This window comes from Oryzias melastigma, linkage group LG11 (assembly GCF_002922805.2).
Source record: "Oryzias melastigma strain HK-1 linkage group LG11, ASM292280v2, whole genome shotgun sequence".
In the NCBI taxonomy this organism is placed as follows: domain Eukaryota; kingdom Metazoa; phylum Chordata; class Actinopteri; order Beloniformes; family Adrianichthyidae; genus Oryzias; species Oryzias melastigma.
The window spans coordinates 12,372,904-12,394,354 of record NC_050522.1 but is presented as its reverse complement, the minus strand read 5'-3'; the positions used below and the strand labels follow the sequence as shown (position 1 = coordinate 12,394,354).

Genomic DNA, 21,451 nt, shown 5'->3' with positions numbered 1-21,451 from the left:
CTGTTTGCTTTGTTAAAGGAAACACCTTTAGGACCACGACAGGTTCTCTTTTGCTCGTATGGTCCTCATTTAAAAATCAGCAGCAACATTTAATCTGTTACTTGCGGTAACTAACCAAATAGAACCCGATTCTCATCAAACTTAGAAACAGAAGAGTTAAAGTGAAGCAGACAAAACATATCTTGTGAGATCTCACTCAGAGCTTTTGTCTCTAAAGACGAATCTTTTTCAGCACAAGCTTGACCTACTTTAATACATTTCATGAGAACTGCAAATCTTGTGAACAATAAACAGCTCAAAACACTAAAACTCAGCCAAATCAACATTTATGAGTTCTAATTTAACATAGTTCCTGTTTTTTCTAACCTTTATCTTATGAAATCAATAAGAAGTGAGTTTAGATACTTTCTTTCGTTCAGTGTTTGCAAGCCGCATCTGCAGTTTATATGTAATGACTAATCCTTTTATAAACTAATAAACAGTTGGGTCTTAATTAAAGCAAAACAACTCTCCAAAAATAACAAGAAAACAAAAAAAAAGAACAGAGAGTACCGCGGAATACTTGTTGTTCTGTGACCAATAGGACTGATTAAAAGGGTTTCCAAGAAAGGTGCAATCGGCCGATCAATCAAATTGATCCCAGGGACCAATTCAATTCAACTGTTAGCGTGTGCAGTCATCCGGGGTGACGTGAGGCTGCAGCTAAACACAAACCGCTCTTTTTCTTTAGCTAAATGTTGGTAAATGTTGGTATTTGATTTCATATGGATTTATTTATCAATTCCAGTATTGATTTCTTTCAATACTACTATACTATACTAATACTATTTCTTTCAAGACTATATTTTATGGACTACAACTTGATGTCTCACTACAATCATCTTCTGATTAATTGTAAAACCTTTCCCAGTTGTCTTTTAATTATGATTATGCTGTATTTAGTCAAAATCAGTTAAACTGTGCTTTTTTAGGACATAACTCCTGCAAAGCAGCAGTAAAGTTCATTAGAAATTCGTCTCTGCGTTTTGGTGTGGACGACCCCGCCCCTCTTCCACTCCCCATTGTCGAAAGCTCAAAACAGGGAACTTGTGGTCCGCCCGGTGTATTTTCTACATCACAGAGGGGATATTTTTCAAACTGTATCTTTTTGAATGCTTAATTTTCTTTATATAGGTCCTAAAAATATTAAAAGATATTGTTTAAAACGCTAAAAAAAGCCACAGTTTTCATTGGATTGAGTCTTTAACAAAATGTTTGCTCACATAATTTTAGATGACTTTTTAGTAAAAGCATAACGCCTGGTTCACACTGGACGCCACTTTTCTCCTTCAGAATTTGCTGGAATTACATCGTGTTAATGGTTGAAAAATTACAATATGTTAAAGATGTTGTGTTTAAGCCTCACCGGTGTCAGTTGTTAAAGGGTTAAACAGCAAATACTATGCAAAATTTGATCTCAATTTTTCAAAGAAAAAAAACCCACAAGAAATCCCCATTTGTCTCATTTTCAAACAAAAAATTAAAATGGGGTGCCTGTGGAGGATTCAGGCCCTCAAAAGATGAAGTACGGCCCTGCTCTCCTCTTTTACTTTTGAATTTTGTGTGATGGGCGGAGGTGTGAAACTGAAGGAATACATACACCAGCTTTCATGTTTTACTAGCAGTAAAGCTGCAGCCTTTGTTTTTTCTTTATACTAATAGAAAACAGGGCAGCTGCTGACTACAAACCTTTCATGTTTAACATTTTGCTGACTCATTGTTAATTAGATTTAAAAACTTTGCAAATCTGTGCTAACATGTCTGCAAGGATATTATTTTCCAGATATGTTTGTGTGTTTCTGCACAGAAGGTAAGGCGGTGTGCCTGCATGGTTGACCTTGAAGAAGGAAAAATTGAAGACAAACACACACTCAGATGCTCCTCACCAACACACAAAATGAGTGACCTGCAACAAAAGTCCCTAATGAAGGAGATGATGACGAGAGTTCTGACGTCAGCAGGAACCAGACTTCCCCACAAAGAGAGGGGGGGCGGGAGCTGGCTTGTCCTCAAACAACACCCACATTCTGTCGGCATACCTTCATTACAAAGAAGAGCAGCAGGACCACAAAGACGCTGACGTTGGGGTGCAGCCATGCAGCGGAGCGGCCCAAACCCACCGGCAGGGGCGACCCCCAGATCTTTGTCCACGTGAAGTTGTCAAACAGCGAGTTGATGCACTCTCTGGGCATCAGCTGGAGACAGAAACGAGAAAAGACAATAGAAGGGAGATGATATAGAGATATTTGAGGAAAATATGAATGTAATCACTAATAATGCTTAAGAAAAATGATGAAGTCTAATAAAGGGGGGCGGAGTATGAAAGGAATGAAGCTAAATAAACTAGTGAGATCAGAATCTGAATGACTCATTCTCCTCAGATGACTCACATGATGAAGTACTTAAATTATGTTGCTCCACATTTGCATAAATGAGTCTTTGCTCACGGACACTAAATGCTGTTCTGTTGCTTTGGTGCAAAAGCATCATTCAGATGACTCAGCGCTGAGTCAAGATCCTTTATATTTATTTTATGTGTGGAAACACCAAGGAGAGCCAAAATGTAGCTTAACATCTGAAGTTTGCACTTAAAGACTGCTTCACACCTCCAGCAGATTAAAAGGGTATAGTCGATAAAGAATGTTCTGGATTCACTTCTGTGCGAAAATTCAACCTTTTTTTTTCTTCAATGAGGCTGTGAAGCATGTTGAGGCGTTACTGAATGACATATGCACAAACGCACACACCTGGTTCTCACTTAAGGATCTATTCTGAGCATGTGCGAGACGCACGGCGAGCCCCGCGCTCGGGGTTGGTGAGCTGTTGATGCACAGATATCCAAGATTTCACCTTGAAACTCTGCAGAGACGTCTGCAAGCAAACTGACAGTACTTGTGAACCGTCTGCTGTAGAGACGTATTTACACTGATCTAGTGTTTGTTTGGTTCATTCTGAAGTGGGAGTAATTTGATTAAATAGGTGGAAGTTGTTGATTGTATTATATTTAGCTTATAGTAAAAATAATATGTTAAAACTTAATAGTAGTTTTAATTTAATGTCTTAATATTCTCTAAAAAGGGTAAAAAAGAAAGTAAATAAAAAAGTGAAAAAAATGTATCTGAATTAATACATATAAAAAGAAATTATTGGATTTATTTTGCTTTTATAATATTTTACTTTTTATTTTAAGCCACTAAACAACAATTTTATTTTTTCAGGCTAAAATCACTCTCTGATGTTTAAAACTCTCCCTCTCATCTCTTGAAGTAAACTAGACTCCTAGACTCCCCCTAACTAAGAAAATTGCAATGTCTGGTTTAAAAAAAAAAAGAAAGATTAAAAAAATTAACAACAAAAGTTTTTTGACACCAGACTGTACATGTTTATCTTTAGTGTAAAGTTGGAACTGTCTTTTAGAAATTTCTCCATTCTGAGACCAGCCTCTAGTGGACATTTGAGGAACTACAACATTTAGTACTTCCTGCTTTGTGTTACGTCTATATGTCCAAATTCCTTCCTTACTCCCCAACAACCGAAAACTGTCTAGTACCCTTGATTTTAAAAGCAATTCGGACACCATGCTCACTACTTTCTGTTCTTAAACTGCAAATTTGACTCCATCAATTTCCTGAAGTGAAAAACAAATAAATAGGATGGATAGTTTTTATGAATCCACTGTGTTCTGAAGAGAAAAACTGTGTGGTTTATAGAAGAAAATACAGTTTTAAGTTTTTCATATGAAAAATCATTTAAGAACAATGCATTGTGGTCTATATTTGTCAATTTATTGAGCTTCAATGTCTACTTCTTTTTCACTTGTTTTTGCTTTTACAGAGACTTCTGGGAAATTTTAATTTGCTCAATTTTGAAATTGTAAATTAGGACGGCCCAATATAATGGCAATCACACTATTTAGTTATTAGTGAATTTCAGATACAACTCAGACACACAAAATACTCTGCCTATCCTGTCTAGTTGCCACAAATGGGCAGATGGCTGGTTCCATGCAGCAAGATAATTTCCACAGACAGGATGACAGGAGTCAGACAAACCTAGATGACCACCAAGCTAAAGGAGAGTGAGGCAGGCAGAGGTCAGGCATAACAATTAGCATAACAAATCAGAGAGCAGGTAAGACGAGGGATGAGAGGTCAAGCGACAACGCTCAGTATGCAGGCAGAGTGGCACAAACAATACTTTGCACTGAGCGAGGCTCTGTTTGCTGCTTAAGTCTCATGTGGGTGATTGTCAATGAGTGTCAGCTGAGTGGCATGTTCGGTGGGGCTGCTGGGACATGAAGTGTGTTAGTGCTCTGGAGACGGCTCCCGCCATGACCAGAAGGAGAGACAGAGCATTGACTCCTGACACTAGCAGGGTTGTGTCATGAGCCTTTCTGGTTTTTTTTTATTTTACTTCCTTTTCTGGATAGACTTTAGACCAAACTCTCTTTTAGGATCAATTCTCCAAATGTTGGAGCACATTCTTCTTTCTACCTTTTTTAAAATCTGGAGACCAATTTATGCATCTAATCTCTTCACAAAACTCTCTGATGGAGTTCAAACCTTCAACACATCAATCTGATATCTGCTCTTAATAAGTAATTTCATAAATTTGCTATAGATCTTTGTTAGTACCATTTAGCAGCTATTAATTTCATAAAAACTACAGTTTGTTGCTGTTTGTTCCTCATAAAAGCAGCAGGAAAGCTTTGGATGTAATATAACAAAGAAAGGTCACAGTTTGATCTTCAATGCTCCTGTGATGTGAGGCCTGCTGGGGGAAAGCTGCTTCATCCGTGCTGCTTCAGTTGTGTATTAAGTTCATTTAAACTCCACCTGGTAATGTTTTTGAAGTCATGTAAATAAGTTGTCTGTGCTGCAGACAGGTGAGCATGTCAAGCATTCCCCTGATAACTGAGAGGATTTCTGAGTGACAGGATGAGTTGGCATGATTTAAAGTCTGACCTCTCCTGCCATGAACTGTCCAAAGCCAGGTGGGAAGGTCAAAGAGGCGATGACTAGGGTCACCACCGCGGGGAAAATCAGCCGGCTGGGGAGAGAGAACAAAAAAGATGTGAGGATATCCAACAAAAAATACATCCAAACTCTGAATGAACAAAATAAAACATGAAACTTTGATCTGGCTACGATCCGAAGACTCACTGTTTGATGAGGAAGCGGGTCATGGCGTTCGGGCGTCGCATGAACAGCACAACCTGTCTATTGAGATAGACGAAAAACGCTCCCAGAAACCCGCAGGATATCCTGCAGAGGAATGGACCGTGCATTAAAAAAATAATAATAAATTCAGCAATTACAACCATTTTTTCATTTTGTAAAACAATTGAAGAGAGAAAAAAGTGAAAGAGTTTAAATCAAACAGAAGCATGTAACAAGTCTGTTTATGCAAGAGAAATAAACACTAACAAAAAAGTGAACAAAATCATTCAAATTTGTCCAACTTACTGATTAACTGTATGATTATCTACAAATAAGAAGCTTCATTTTTTAAACTGTAAAAAAGTCCAGATTTTAAGCATTATGTAATAAAATATGGAATAAAACATATGTAATGCTCTATCATTCATAAGAAGTCCTCCAGGTCCTGAAGCTGTGAGGGAGCCCCACACCAACACACTACCACCACCATGTCTGACTGTTGCCCTGATTTTTCCCTTTCTTAAATGCTCAAACTCAAATCTTCCACAAACTTCCTGGTTTTGCTCACTATTTCTTTGTCCGAAAGTCTTGAGGAAGTTAAAGATGTTTTTGTCAAATATGAGACATGTTTTTGAGGGGATTTTCCTCATTTCCTTCAACACTCTTGTGGATTTATTCCATCCAAAAGTATCTCTATTCTTTTTAGATCAGGATCTCTAACTTTAGCAAAGTCATAAATAGTGACCTGCAGTTCTTTTCCTTGTTTTTTGCTCTCCTGGATCCATATTTTGTCTCACATTTCTGAGTTTGACAGTGATCAAATCAGACTCCAGCAAAGAAAATCCAATTGCACTTTAAAAAATAAAGAGTTAATAAGGTTATATTTGTCCCCCTTTAATCATAGACTCAATTCTTTACTCAAAATATATTTTGAAATAAAACTACTTAATAATATTTGACAAATATGCAAAGAAAGAAAAAAACTTGTTGAAGGAAAAACATGAAAAAAAACGTGTTCTTCACTGTTGACTTATTTCTTCAGGCATAAAAATATATTGAAAAAATGCTTTGGATAACAGAAACTAATTTATTTACAATAAATCACTTTGAATACTTAAAAAGTCAATAGAAGAAAATGTCTAAATTGAATTTTTTAAGCACCTGCTGGAGTTCTGCTAAACTCATCATTAGACATTTACTGAAGGCAGTTTTCTCTGTGAAAAATGGCTTCAGTTCATCAATAGCTCACCCAATAATGGCAAACGCTGGAAGCTCCTGCAGGTCAAAGGGGAAATCCATACGAAAATTGGTCCTGAACAGAGCTGTGATGGTGACTGCCGAACAAAGAAGAGACCACCGAAAGGTGAAGAAAACCGTCTATTAAAAATAAAGAAGATGTCCAATCAAATTAACTTTTATAGCTACCAATTATTCTTCATCAAGCTTTTTCTTTTTTTTCTTTTTTTTTTTTTGCACAAAAATGTTACCATCAATCATTAGATTTCCGGAGAGATGTTCATACTTTTGAAAACTGGAATAAGGGTGCCACCTAGTGGATGTTTTCATATCAGTTTTTTGCTAATAAGAATAATATATATATATAAAACTTTCTGCACTCTTTCACTTTATCGATCAATCATCTAAAAACAATGCAGATCATCTTTGAGTAATAGCTGAAGGAACACTAAATATATAATTTTAAATCAAGCTCACAGAAAACAAGAGGTCAATACAGTTCATGCAGTTATTTTCCTTATATGATCTGATTCAAATATTATTTTATACTTTCTGAAGCTAAACCTTTTATTTTTTTATTTTTCTGTTACATTTTAAGGTGAGTGGTTGATTTTCACTTGCAATTTTTTTAAACAAAATAAAACAACAATCTGTACCTGCATCCTTGTTGAATACAGACAGCACTCTGAAGATGAAGGCGCTGAACGTAGCAGCAAAGTATCCTCTCCAGTAGTTCCTCACTGCAAAGTATGTGGATGTTACCTCAATACTGAAGAGTACGCCTGCAAATACAGATTAAAAAAAAAATTAAAAAGTGGCCTCAAAAAAGACAATATGTTGTCATTCACTCTGGTTAAATACAATGTAAGAAAAATAAACCTGCAGATTCCTCAAATGACTGAAAAAGTATTATTTCTAATGAAAACTTTAGCTAAAATTACTGCAAAGGCACTTTTTATTTACTGCTTTATAATTATTTTTTTTTTCTCCCAGGAACTTCCACTGCAAAAAAATTAAAAATAATGCCCCCTACTGGCTGTTGCTGGAATTTGGACTATGACACAGAACAATGTAGAACTTTTGATCCATTTTCTATTTTTTCATCACTTTATTTAACCAAATCCTTTAAAAAATACTTTAATCTTTCTAATTTTTTTTTCTTTTTGTCAGAAGTCAATTTAAGTTTGTGAGGCGCCCTCCAATGGCCATCTGAGGAACTGCACCGACACCCTGAGCTTACATGGATTTCATCAAACAGGAATCAGAGAGGACGCCTTGTTTACCTCCCAGTGGAGTACCGAAGCAGCAGCCCACCCCCACAGCACAGCCCACCGTCAGGATGTCTGTGTAACAGTACGGGTTCTACTGATCCAAAGAGAGAGGAGGGGGTGAATTAAAGAGGTCAGTCAGGGGTTAACTAAAGACTAGATGGAATTTAAGTGAATTTTAACGTCAGCTCACCTGATAAACTCCTGAAAAGAAGGACATGAAGCGGCTGAGAACAGCTGCACAGATGCTGGCGATGTGGACAAACGGACCCTGAGACAGAAGAACCGCAAACATTTCATAAAAAAAAACAAGAGAAGCTTTATTAAAGAAGAAGAACAAAAAAGAACTCTTATCACCTCCTTTCCTACAGGCATGCCGCTGCCCAGAGCGGCAGTCAGACCGATGACTTTCGCAATAAAGGCCTTGAGGGTCAGATATTCCTTAAGCACCACCCCTCTCAGGATGGTCTTCAGCTCTGGAATACCAGAACCTTCACCAGAAGGTGAAGCAGGGACATGAGATAAAATAGAGCAGTTCAATCCACCGAAATCTGGCACTCATTATTTCAGCCGCTGTCTTTGAACAAACACTTGGCTTTTTACACTGTTTGAGTGAATCATTTTCTACATTTACATGACTGATTTGGTGAAAATTGAGAAACATGACACAATAATATTAAGTCTGAGCATTTTATTACTAATTGTCTGGTTGGGAGTTCAAATAAAATAAGTAAAAATAAATAAACGTGAATGTTTGGGAACTTCCATGAATTTAAAATGTGTACAAAAATAAAATAAATCTTTGGACAAATAGTCTGCGGAATATTGAGACAAAAGAAGAACATTTGTGTCTCGTTACATCTAGACTCGAGCATCTTATTAAAGAACATCAGAGCTACAGTCAAGCACGGTGGTGGTAGTGTGATGGTTTTGGCCTATTGTTCCTCTCCACTAGAAGAAAATGCCCTCTGCCAGTTAATGTAATCTCACTCAGTTGCAGAGAAATGATTGCAGCACTCCCTAATGGCCTGGAGATTGGATTGATTGAAAGTATGCCTGGATAAAGAAGGAAGTAGCTCGTACTGACCGATAGCTTGGGGAGAAACCAGGTGACAAAAAAGGGAGGCGAACAGGACAAATATCAACGGATAAGCCACCCAGGCCAGGTACTGCAGAGGGATGTTCCCTCTCAGCTCCCCGTGGATCCATTTATAAGCTGAAGAGAATTTAGAAAAATAGTGAAGAAATAGAGATGTACTGAGATCAAAATGAATCGTTTTACCTTGTAGGCTCTTCGCACTGGCGTAGTCCATCGTCCAGCTGACCAGCGCCATCGTGATCCCGAGCAGAACCAGGAAGATCCAGTCCTCTCCCAGCCTTGTGACAAGGAACCGCTGCACCCGGGCTATGCAGTCTGCCCAAACCAAACATCAGAGCCGTTCACAGAAAAGGAAGAGAGACAGCATCAGGACTCACCTCTGCATTTGGAGTAGGAGCGCTTCTTCTTCAGGGAGAAGATGAAGTCTTCTGCAGGCGGCTGGTCATCCACGTTCTCGTTGTCCATGTTGGCCTTATGTTTAGCCCGCTGCCTGCTGTGGTAGCCATGCTGATGTCCGCGGCCGTGATGGCCGTGGCGTGTCTTCCTGTGGTCATGTCTGCCGTGTTTCTTGATCTGTCTCTCTGTCAGCAGCCTGGTGGCCTCCCGCCTGCCCGAGGTTCCGTGGTGCTCCTGGTACTCCCCATAGAGCTGTAGGCCAATCACCAAACGGATCCATGATCGTCTCGAAACAAAAAGATGTTCATCATTTCATCTGAAGATGGACATCAATAGACCTTCTGTTCTGGGTTAGAGAAAATGCACTCAAAAAGTATTTATATCACTTAAGTGATCGTTAGCAAATACTTTTTTAAGATAAGCAAATGTAACACTAAAGTCTTTGAATTTTAATTTAGTTCAACTTTAGGAACAAAGCTCAATAAATCCCTTATACAATGTTTAAAAATGTACACATTTAAGCCTTTTCTTGTCAACAACAGCAATAAAATCTTTATGTCTATAATGGAATGTTGTTTACCCAGAATTGTTCAATTTCCGACAAAAAAAAAGTTTTTCCGGCTTGTTTTATGACAGTTGTGAGAAAATTTTTCTCCAATATTTTTCATAAAAAACAGAACTCCTGGCACCATCAAATATATCAGCGAATTACTTAAGCTACAAATCAGCCCCACACTATCATACCACTTCCACCATGTTTGACTGTTGCTCTGATGTTTTATATTTAATGGTTTTAGGGTCAAAAAGTGGTAATAAATTGTGGAGCAAATAAATCTTGACAAAATCATTTAGACATGTTAACTTTCCAACTCTTTTGTATCTATTGACAGAATATTTACTAAAAAGTTTTATGGATGAATCAAATGTTTTATTTCAATAAAAAATTAGTATGTTTGTTCTTGTTTTGCATGTTTTTTGTTTCTCCTTAGAAAATCAAAAGCATATTTTTATATGGATTCATGTAATTTTAATAATTTTGGAGGATTTCAAAATCTCTAGGTAAAAAATATACAATAATATAAAGAAAAAACATTGTTTTCAAAAGTGCAATAAATGTTTTTTTTTAACCAAAATGAAACAAGCAAATTCAAACAAAGCGCACTGACGCTTCTACCCTCTCAAAACCATTTGCTTGTGGCTCATGCCCCTTCTTGGCATGGAAACGGCGGCGTGGACAAAAGCACTCCAGGAAGCAGCTTCTGATTTAGCAGGTTTGCGGACAGGCAGGTTGAAGGATTAATGGTTTGGGACAGCCTCCCGCAGACAAACACACACACGGATGCTTGGGTCAGGATGCTCTGCTCGTGTGCAGAGATGCCAGTCGGTGCAGAGTGAAACATGAGCAGCAGAAATGTCCCATGCACTGCAGCTGCACAGCTCCAGACTGAGAAACAATGAAAGGCGCAGCTGCTTTGGCTTGGCAGGAAGTCGGTCGGCATAAACAGCAGGTTGCTCACAGCTATGAGAGATTTATCACTGAGTTTGTTGTTGTTTACCTATGTTAGCTGACTTATGTCTATGACTAAACTTTAGGCATAAGACAGTTTCAGAAAAGTTTTTTGGATTTTAAAAAACTAGTTAAAGATATTAACAACAACAACAACAAAATCTCTGAATGACCAATGTGTCAACCCTTGAAGCAGAAAACCAACCATTTACTGTATATAAGAACTGGACTGAGTGACTCCTCCCCCTCAAGATCCAAACAGGAAGTACCTGCTGGCTCCAAGAAGACAGAATAAATTTAATGTAGCCTGATTTCAAGTGGTAGGGGTGTGGACTTAAAATAACCTCACTCCTTATTGGAGAGAGTGGTTGCCATAGAAACAATGTCTCAGACCGACTTGGACCAACCACTGTGAACTGACGTCGTCTGTCTCCAACATGGCATAAAAAACAGTGATTGAGTTGACTTAATTTGGTTGTAAGCCACTTTTTTATGGGTGACATCATACCAGCTCAGTCCAGTTCTCATATACAGTCAATGGTACCAGCACTGAAGCTCAGAACTACAAACTAAGGGTAATATTTGCTCAAGTTAAAGACAGAAGGTTGGACCATGAATCCATTCTCCCTGGCATCAATGGTTCAGGTTGCTGATAGTCTGCAGTCATTTTAGCATTCATTTCATGCTTATCCCTCCAGGAATGTAAGAATTTCAAATAGCTGCTTCCTGCAGATGAATCCACCATTAACAACTGCATCCACTGTCACCACCCTCAGTCTACTTTTGGGATGTGGTGGTCATTTCCTTAAGCCCTGCTGTTCACTATTTTACCAAGCCAAATAATATTTAGGAATCATCACAAATTATGGACATAAAGGGAAGTCAATGGTTGTAGTGAAACCAATGACTATATATGAGAACTGGACCGAGTGAGTGTTATGTCTCTCAAAATGGCAAACCAACCAAATTTAGACAATTAATTTGACATTTTGCCTCAATATGAACTCTGCCATGTTGGAGCAAAATGTTTAAAACGTTGGACATGGGGGCCCAGCAGACACCACATATTTTTAATTATTCATCTAATTGGCCAGTTTATAACTTGAATTACTTGCACTACAAAAAAAATAAAAATAAAAAACACCAATAGTTATTTTGACAATATAATGATGGAGTAATAGCAGTTTTTTTCTGAATAGAAGTCTATGGGATTTTGCCGTCTCGAAACCAGTAGGTACTTCTGATTTGGAAATTGAGGGGGAGGAGTCACTCCATCCAGTTCTCTATATACAACTGAGTGAAATCACCTCAGAGAAATACATTTACTTTGGGGAGAATGTTGACTGACTTGCTTCTGAAACTAGCCACCTAGTGGTTGCTTGGAGAACTGAACTGGTTCAAACTTTTTTTTATTAAACTACTTTAATCTGTAGTTTCAAAAATGTCTAAGCATTGATACAACACAAAGACATGCTGTAAACCTGTTATCACCCTCTTGAAAACATTAAGCCTGTAAATTCAGCGGAAGAGCTCATTCGTTGTATATATTACATCCCAAAGGCAATGGAGTACTCAAATTGTAAACATGTATTTTTGATTATTTTGATTTTTCTGTGCTCTCTGCTTTCCTCTGTTTCATAATTCATCAGAATACAGGCTGCAGATTCAGCGATCTCCACGTGTCCCCCTGGCTCACCTTCTTCCTGTTTGTCTTTTGAACCGGTGAAACTCTAATCTGTGCTACTCTCTTGGACTCATCCACTCTTGCCCTTCATTGCAGCTTACTCCTGATCCTTTCTTCCTCTCACACTCCGCGTACGGCTGAAACTCTACTCGACTCTAAACTTAGCAGCCGTGTGATCCAATATTCCTCATCAGACTTCCCTCACCATCGGGGTACCTTTCAGAGCTTCGTCGTGTTTCTGTGTCTCGCCTTCTTTTGGACGGCGTTGTTTTGGTCGCAGTTTGGTCCATCAATACCTAATTATAGTTTAAAAGTTTATTAAACTACAAAATATCTGTTTTTTTATAATTATCTTCCAAACAATATTATTATGTCAATTAGTTCAAACTTTCGCTGGAACTTTTTTAAATTACTATTTAAATCCAGGAAAAGTGGAGATTTAAAAAAAAAAACATTTTTCATTTTCTCATACATTAACAAAATTGTAGCATAAAAAGTCTGTAAAGTTTTTCGTGGTAAAAAAAAAAAAAAAAACAACAACAATATGGTCTCTTTCACATGTCATATCAAAAATAAAATAAATAATCTTTCCAAGAGGAAAATTGATGAATGTGTTTCAAAAAATTAAAATAAAAAGAGTTGCTTTATTTCCTGTTGGATTTGAGATAAATTAAAAAAAAATATGAATGACTGAAACATGATACAATCCCATCATTACTATTTAAAAATATTTTTGTGTTAATTTTATATGTAATGAAGTGAAATTTGAATGTTAACATCATTTATTTTACATTAAAATAATATTTGTGTTCTTCTTTTGCTTTCTATGGGGCTTAGTCATCAAAAATGTATAAGTTTGTCTTTGCCTTTAACCAACAATGAGAAAACAGTGATCTTTTCTGTGCCAGTCAGTGAGTCTGCACATCACAGCAGCTGATCTTTTATTTCTTGTTCATTTGACTTCACTGGGTTGCATCATTGGGTTTGCAAAACCCTAAAACAAATGTTTATTAATACAATAATTGTTGCTATTAAGTAATGTCTGGAGGTTTTGTTGATTAGATATTGATTAGAAAAGTTTGGTGTATGGAGCTCCATAATATTCCAAATTAAAAAAAAATATGACAACAACATCAACCAATAAATATCTCATAATTATACAAAAATGTAATGAAATTATGAAAAAAATGAATATAATTATACAATTATATTATTAATCATAATGAAAGTAAATATCTTAAATTCTGTTATAAAATAATCAATAATAATAATGCAATACAGCCTATTTAACAATAATATGGCAAATTTAATATTTGTTTGCAGGTTTCTCACAATTTCATGATCTGTTTATATTGTTATTAAATATGCAATTGATTGTTTAATTGCACAAAGTCACATTTATTTATTTATTTATTTATTTATGAATATTTTGAGGCTCCGTAGGAATGACATTATGCAAAGTTTCAATTTAATCAAAGACGGTTTTTTATGTTGGGGACAAAACAACTGCAGGCTAAAAAACTTTGATTTAGCCAAATATTTGAATCCATCTCATAGCTGCTATGGTGATAATGAGTCCATAGCAACCAGGTTTTTTTTTTTTCCATGTCTGGGGTTCATGAATATGCTTTTACTCTAAAGCAAATTTGAATTTTCCATAGTAACCATAATGTGCATTTGCCCTTTCCATATTGTTGTATTGAGGTTCTAGTAAGTTTGATTTGTTTGCCATCATGTCACATTTTGACACAAGATAACTTTGCTAAAATTGGCCAAATGTGAGGAACATGTTACTGTTCGTGTGTGACTTACATTGGTTGAAGGCCTGCTGCTGAGGCGACAAAATGAGAGCAAAGCGTTTAATAAAAAAAGCATTTTTATTGAAAATCATGATCATGAGTCTACAGAGCAACCAATAAATTATTAATGCCTTACATTGTTTATCAAATATGAATTTCTGAGTCCTAACCAGAACTGGATGGCATTACAAGATTCTAATTTAATTTGGATTTACAGAATTTGATTCATGATTTATAGAACTTTTATTTAAAAAAATGGTTCATTTGAAAACAATAATTACAACTAGTGTTTTAAGTGGGAAAAAAAAGGAACTTTGACATATAAAACTATGCATTATTATACTTTTTGGGCATGAGACACTGTTGTTTGGATCATTTATAAGAAAATTGGTCTATAGTTTTTTTAAATCAAAATTGTTTACTTGTTGCATTAAAGCAATCATTAATATTTTTTTTTGTTATTTTACACAACATTCATACAATTTTAGTGAGGTCATACTTTAATTTAAGATGAAAATGTGGTGAGCAACCATTTATTTTGTCAAAGCCTAAAAATTATGCATAGTGGTAAAGTTGTGAGTTACCATGGCAACCATATTTGACTTTTTTACCCCTACAATATAAAAGTTAAATTATGATTTTATTTTAAACAAGCTTTTTAGCCTGAACAACTAAGAATATTTACATTATATGGACTTAAAAAAAAAAAATTTATTCAAATAAATCCACGTTCATTTTATGTTTAATGATAATAATATTAAGAACATACTTTAAAGCACTTAAATTGTCCATTCAGACCCTAAGTGCTATGACAGAGGATAAAAACATACATGCTACATAATAGGATAAAATTAGATTGAAATGTACAATGAAATGCTTATAAAGTTACATTATTAAAATGTATCACGAACGATACATAAAAGAGAATAAACTGGGATCAGATTTGCCTTCCAAGAACACTGAAATGAATAAAAGACCTTCAGATCTCCACGTGCCGCTTTACTGTCCAACATGTGTAAGAATGAATGTCTGCGCACGTCACTCCAGGCTGTCATTTGATGTATGCACACAAAGGTCTTTTAAAATAGAGAAGGCTTTAGCTCCATACATTCCCCGCGTGGCTGCCAAGTCTTTGTGGTAGAGAGAAGTTTGGGGGGGAGGTGATCATAATTACATAAAAGGTGAAAAAGCGGCGCAGATCTCTGTTTATATCCCGCTATCGTGCGACGCAGCGTAAACAGAGGTGTTACCGCGGCCTGCAGAGCCTGCAGAAAGCACACTCGGAGGTGACTTGACACTCTGCGCCGTCAATAACTCTGTCAGTCTCCCCGAGCATCGGCCTTCACACTCCAGCATAGCAATGACACGGGGCCCGTGCAGCTTTACATCAGAAACATCCAAGGATTTTAAAGAGAAATGCATTTCAACCAATGCAAAGATTCAACTAAATTATCCCAAAAATGAGTAAAGTGAAATCATGAACCCAACACACATACTATATGTCTCAACAGAACATCTTTTAAAGGAATGGTTTTAAAAGTCCACTTTAGACTTGATTAAAGGCTTATAAAACAGAGAAAAACAGAAAAACCATTTGCTTTTGATGATAGAAAATCTCAAATGATCAACAAATTCTATAAATTGTTAAATGGCACAACATTGAAGTAACTGAAGCATCAAAATATATTTTTACTATTTTATTGCACCTTCATTAAAGGTCATATAGTTAGGGTCCAGAAAAAAAGCTACCCAAAAACAAACAAGCCAGGAGATGAATGGTTAAATGTTTAGAGTAATAATGAAATGACAACGGAGTGATACGTTATCGCATGAAATGATTCATTAGAGAGTTTTTCATCTTCAATGTGAGAAAGAAGGACTTCTGGGAGGTGAAAGTAGCAAGAGAATAAGTGAAGGTGAAATGCAAATGTTTGCAAAGTGAAAATGAAGTAACAGGCGAAAATGAGAAATGAAAGGGCTTGTAAACTGATAAAAAGCTTGATCATAAAACAGAACAAAGGTGGTTGAAGAGGCTGGCTGTGACATCAAGAGTATAGTTTTAAGAAAATATAGATTCAGTGAAATATCGGAATACTTCATTTGGTGAAACTTGTATCCACTAAGAAGATATTTAACCACACTGAAATATTTCTGGAAAGCATTTGTTCAACCACCTGAACCATTTTAAAGGTACCAGTTTGGCTTCATTTAGCCGTGTTAGAAATATAGCACTTTATTTTCTCAAGCATACATTTAAAACATTACTGGTTAAGACACATTAAATTCTTGTGGGATTTTTCTATGCTAAAAAAAATGTTTAGTCATGAAAAATAGATAAAGTTGAGTGTTGAAAAAATATTTCCAAAAATTACTTAAAAAAAACATCATAATTTTGCTTTTTTAAAAGCAACTTGTATATGAGAAGCAGTTCCAGTGCTTAATGTTCTGATCACTAAAACAAATTTTTCACAATTTTATTCATGTGACAGGTAAATAAATATTTAAATAAAGTTTTTATTAAGTTTTTGTGAAAAATTTTTTAATGAAAAATATTTTAAATAAGTAAATAATGTTGTAAAAATATGAAACATTGTCTCTGGTACTGTCTTGTGATATATATTGTAAAAAGTATTGCATCATGACACATGTATCACAATACATGTCATGTATCACGATACGTATTATGACACGTGTATCACGATAAGAATCATGACACGTGTATCACGATACATATTATGACACGTGTATCACGATACGTATCATGACACGTGTATCGCGATAAGTATCATGACACATGTATCGCGATACGTATCATGACACGTGTATTGCGATAAGTGTCATGACACGTGTATCACGATACGTATCATGACACGTGTATTGCGATAAGTATCATGACACGTGTATCACAATACGTATCATGACACGTGTATCACGATAAGTATCATGACACATGTATCGCGATAAGTATCATGACACGTGTATCGCGATAAGTATCATGACACGTGTATCACAATACGTATCATGACACGTGTATCGGGATAAGTATCATGACACGTGTATCACATACGTATCATGACACGTGTATCGCGATAAGTATCATGACACGTGTATCTCGATAAGTATCATGACACGTGTATCGCGATAAGTATCATGACACGTGTATCGCGATAAGTATCATGACACGTGTATCGCGATAAGTATCATGACACGTGCATCGCGATAAGTATCATGACACGTGCATCACGATAAGTATCATGACACGTGCATCGCGATAAGTATAATGACACGTGCATTGCGATAAGTATCATGACACGTGTACTGCGATACGTGTCATGACACGTGTACTGCGGTACGTGTCATGACACGTGCATCGCGATACGTATCATGACAAGTGTATCACGATACATATCATGACACGTGTATCACAATACATATCATGACACGTGTATCACAATACATATCATGAAACATGTATCTTGACACGTGTATCATGACACATGCATCCTGAATTGTATCATGGCCCGTGTATCATGATAAGTATTGTATCGCCAGAGTCTTGCCAGTACACACCCCTAGTCAGGAGAGAAGCAGCAATCTCAGCGTCGCTCTGAAAACATCAGGACTCCTGATCTGTTTAAACTGGGATCACCTGGTTGTGATCATGAACATTGTTTAAATGGTGTTAATGTGTGATAAAAACTGCCTTCATTCAGCTGTTTAAAACAAATCATCCACCTTCAGTTATACATTTGAAAACAATAAATGTCTAAACTTACAATTTACCATCACACTCGTTCTGCTGTATGCTATATTAAGTTTTTTCTTTTTCAAGATAAGCGATCTGGATACTTCCTAAATTACTGATATTTGAGTCACTTTTTTGGCTCAGTTTAGCATAGCTGGAGATGTTTGAAAGGAAAAATATATACTGAATCAGTAATTGAGTGTTTTTTTTTTCCTCGCCATATGTGTTGGTGGACTCAAACAGCTACAAATTAAAGCTCAAGTTTCCATCAGAGTAACTTTGGTTTGGCCAACAAAACTAACCCAATAATAAATGTTTTAACAGGACTAATGTCTGCCGTGGCCTCCATTTTTATTTAAATGTACATTTTTCTGATGTTAACCTTCATTTTGATGAAAGACACAAAGCTGCAAACAAAAACAGAGTTGAGCACATGCGCTGGTGACCCTCACGAGTTCATTCAAAATAGTTTTGTGCGCCCATAAAGCAGAGGCTCCAGATGTGGAGGCCTTCTCATATAACTTTGTCTTCACATACATCACTGGTGAGGACAGAATCTGCTGCAGGAGCACGATCGGGTTTCTTGTCTAAAGAACACACAAATATGAACGTAGAGAGCTACAAACCTTTCTCTACACAAAAAAGTGAAGCAGAGCTCATGAAAAGAGTCAGAAGAGATTTTTAAAAAGGTGTTGACAGTGAGAGTGGGAACGTGTGAGACGCTGTCGAAAAGTGTTATGTGCACGAGTGTGTGCAAATTGTACACGTGCATGCCAAGTTCAGGGGTAAAGGAAGTCCTCGGTATCTCAGCACCTGTTGCCGGACTGTGTATGACCCCGATGTTACACATTAGGTAAAAGGTGAGCACAAACCTGACGCAGACAGGATTCTGTTAGACACTTTTTGAATTAATACATCTGTGAAAGTGACAGTTCCCGGTTCAGGTGGATGAGAAGTTAATCAAAACCACAACAGACTTGCAAGCAAAGATGTGAATGTGGCAGACGAGGCTCGGCATGCAGCTTTTTGAGGACGTTAAACATGGAGAAAGCTGAAGAAACAAGAAGGACACTGACCAGGGTCTGCTTGTATCTCAGAGCCTTCCTGTCCGATGCATCTGCGGCCATTGACACACTGTCACTGACCCAAAAATAAACACTGCCGCTCACCGGGTGTCTCAGGATTACCAGGAGCGCTCCCTTACACGCGCACACACATACGCACAAAGGCACAGGACCAACATCCAACACACACACTCCAATGCATGCACACACACATTCTGACATTCTGTTTAAACTAGCTCAGTTACAGTAACCCCAGCTTGGTGCAATGACATGGAGCAGTCAGGTACACCAGCATGACAGAAAACACACAGCTTCACATTTTAGACAAAGCTTGACGTAGAAAACTAACTAGTAGGGTTTTAACAATTTATTTTGACATCGATTTGATTCATAGTCCCATTGGATCTTTTAGAACGATCCAATTCATTGACCTATAATAGATCCAGGACATCTTTAGCCAAAAAAATCGACACCGAACTGTAGAGGTGAACTTTGTATTCCTTGTATTTCTTATAATATGATGAAGTGTAAATTAAATGTGCAAAAACAAACAAGTATACAAGAATAACTGCAAATCCATTCACATAATAGCTTCATAAAGTTCAGCCCATTATTATTTCTCCACATCAAAATAATAAATAGCAAATTAATCAGAACATGATACTACATTGTATAATCTTTGGAAAATTCAAAGTGTTTCCACACAGACTGTAATGATGGAGTGATCCATTTTATTGTTGCCATTGTCCATTGTGAAAGCTTTTGGTCATTTTTATGGTAAAGTAAAATAAACCTGCTGTTTGTCACAGATGGACAGACTGCTGGCTCTAATTACAGCAGGTTTATTAGTTCAGGCAAGAAGGCAAGAGCCAAGCACAGCTGAAAGTCTACAGAGCTAAATCAGAGTCAGACAGACAGAGGTCAATCACGAGCATGGGAGCATCAAAGAAGAGACGAGAGTTGTCAGGGTCAGGGCGAGGGTCAAGGCAGGCGGCAGGCAACCAGAGATGAAGCAGGGTCAGGTCCAGATAGAAATAGTATTTTTCAATATCGATACAATCGATTTACTTCATTTCAAAATGATTTACAATGATATAGGTCAATTTGATGAACTACTTGCCTTAACCAGATCGATCTGGTTGGATTGTAAGAATAGAAATTGATTCATTAATTTATTGTTACACCCCTACTAAATATGAAGAAAAGTTAAATATACAGATGTATACATGAGGTTTTTACGGAAAATGGTAAAAGTTCATAAATCTGTGTGGTATTTTAATTCTTGAGTCATTGAAGCTAAATGGAGAGCATTCTGAGACAGGTTGGAGATATCTGGTAAGACTGAAGAGTTGTTGAGAATTCCAGTCCTTATTAGAGAATGCGACTGTAGAACAGGTGTGATATCTGTTGGAATGAAGGGTGTGATACCCCAAAACTGTAGTGTCTGCAGCTGATTGTTCTCAAGGAGTGGTTAGAGTGGTTCTATGAGACACTTCTATGCCTCTAAGGCTGGGGTCTCAAACTCATTCGCACAGAGGGCCAAAATCCAAAACACACCTTAATTCGCGGGCCAGACGAGATAAACATGAATAGAACACACTAAAACAATATTTTTAAAACTTTAAACTTTAAAACTTTAAACTTTAAAGTCAAGGCCCCCAGGCCTTGACTTTGACACATGTGTTCTAAGGCCTCCAAGCTCTTTAAGACTTTGAGACAAAATTTGAAACATTTAGGCCCAAATATTCACTGTAATCTTCCTTAATTTGGACAAAAGTTCATTTTATCAAATCAGACAGACGGAAGCTCACAAAAGTCCAAATGCAGCCAAGACAATACTGAAGGAGTGCAGGGCGGTGCAGGTAATAAGGGTGAAAGGGGAAAAGTGCCGGGGAGGGGTTGTGGGCGTGGCACAGCACAAAGAGGAACATAAACAACAACTGTGAAGTCACACTCTGCTCTAAAAGTGTCTGTGAGTTTCACTGTGTTTTGGACCAGCAGAGTGAAAATGAAAAACTGGAGAGTTGACTGGAACTCCAGAGAGTTCATGACGGGAAAAAGAGGAGGACACAAAGTTTGAGAGTTGTTCAGGTAGGATGTACAACTGAGACTGAAACTCTGTTGTCTATTGGCTCTGGCTTCACACTAACAGAATATATTCAAAGTAGGAGTTAGTCAAGTCTGTGATGTCCCTCTACAAGCTACAACCTCATTTATTCCATTGAACATGTGACATTCACACCCTTCTGCAGGATTAACATCTGTTTGGAAAGCAGACTTGTGTCTGCATTTTGCACTCTGTTGTTCATTTGTGTTGATCGGAGTGACTGACGGGCAGAAAATCAGAGGAATGATGCAGACAAACCGGTCGAGCAGATCCAGCCTGCAGAGTCAAACGCTGAAGCGTGTTTTGACTTCAGAGATGCCTCAAACGTGTTAGAGTCAACACGAGCCG

General features: G+C 37.1%; 1 protein-coding gene across 4 annotated transcripts in view; it reads right to left on the bottom strand.

Annotated features, from left to right (window-relative positions):
* The window catches only part of LOC112162638 (chloride channel protein 1), a 38,572-nt gene extending 19,391 nt beyond the window's left edge, over nucleotides 1-19,181 (bottom strand). The window contains exons 1-12 of one of the 4 annotated variants that reach the window (XM_024298492.2): nucleotides 19,009-19,168; nucleotides 9,179-9,449; nucleotides 8,985-9,116; nucleotides 8,790-8,918; nucleotides 8,060-8,193; nucleotides 7,896-7,973; nucleotides 7,718-7,796; nucleotides 7,091-7,216; nucleotides 6,448-6,532; nucleotides 5,202-5,303; nucleotides 5,004-5,088; nucleotides 2,079-2,234 (exon numbers count right to left, since the gene is read on the bottom strand). In XM_024298492.2, the coding sequence (XP_024154260.2) occupies nucleotides 2,079-2,234; nucleotides 5,004-5,088; nucleotides 5,202-5,303; nucleotides 6,448-6,532; nucleotides 7,091-7,216; nucleotides 7,718-7,796; nucleotides 7,896-7,973; nucleotides 8,060-8,193; nucleotides 8,790-8,918; nucleotides 8,985-9,116; nucleotides 9,179-9,449; nucleotides 19,009-19,059 (1,428 nt within the window). In that variant the 5' untranslated portion in view covers nucleotides 19,060-19,168. Of the gene's footprint in view, nucleotides 1-2,078; nucleotides 2,235-5,003; nucleotides 5,089-5,201; nucleotides 5,304-6,447; nucleotides 6,533-7,090; nucleotides 7,217-7,717; nucleotides 7,797-7,895; nucleotides 7,974-8,059; nucleotides 8,194-8,789; nucleotides 9,117-9,178; nucleotides 9,450-19,008 lie in introns of all 4 variants that reach the window. The other 3 variants (XR_004948625.1, XM_036214189.1, XM_036214188.1) reach the window with 3 other exon arrangements.
* Between the last annotated feature and the right edge of the window lie 2,270 nt (nucleotides 19,182-21,451).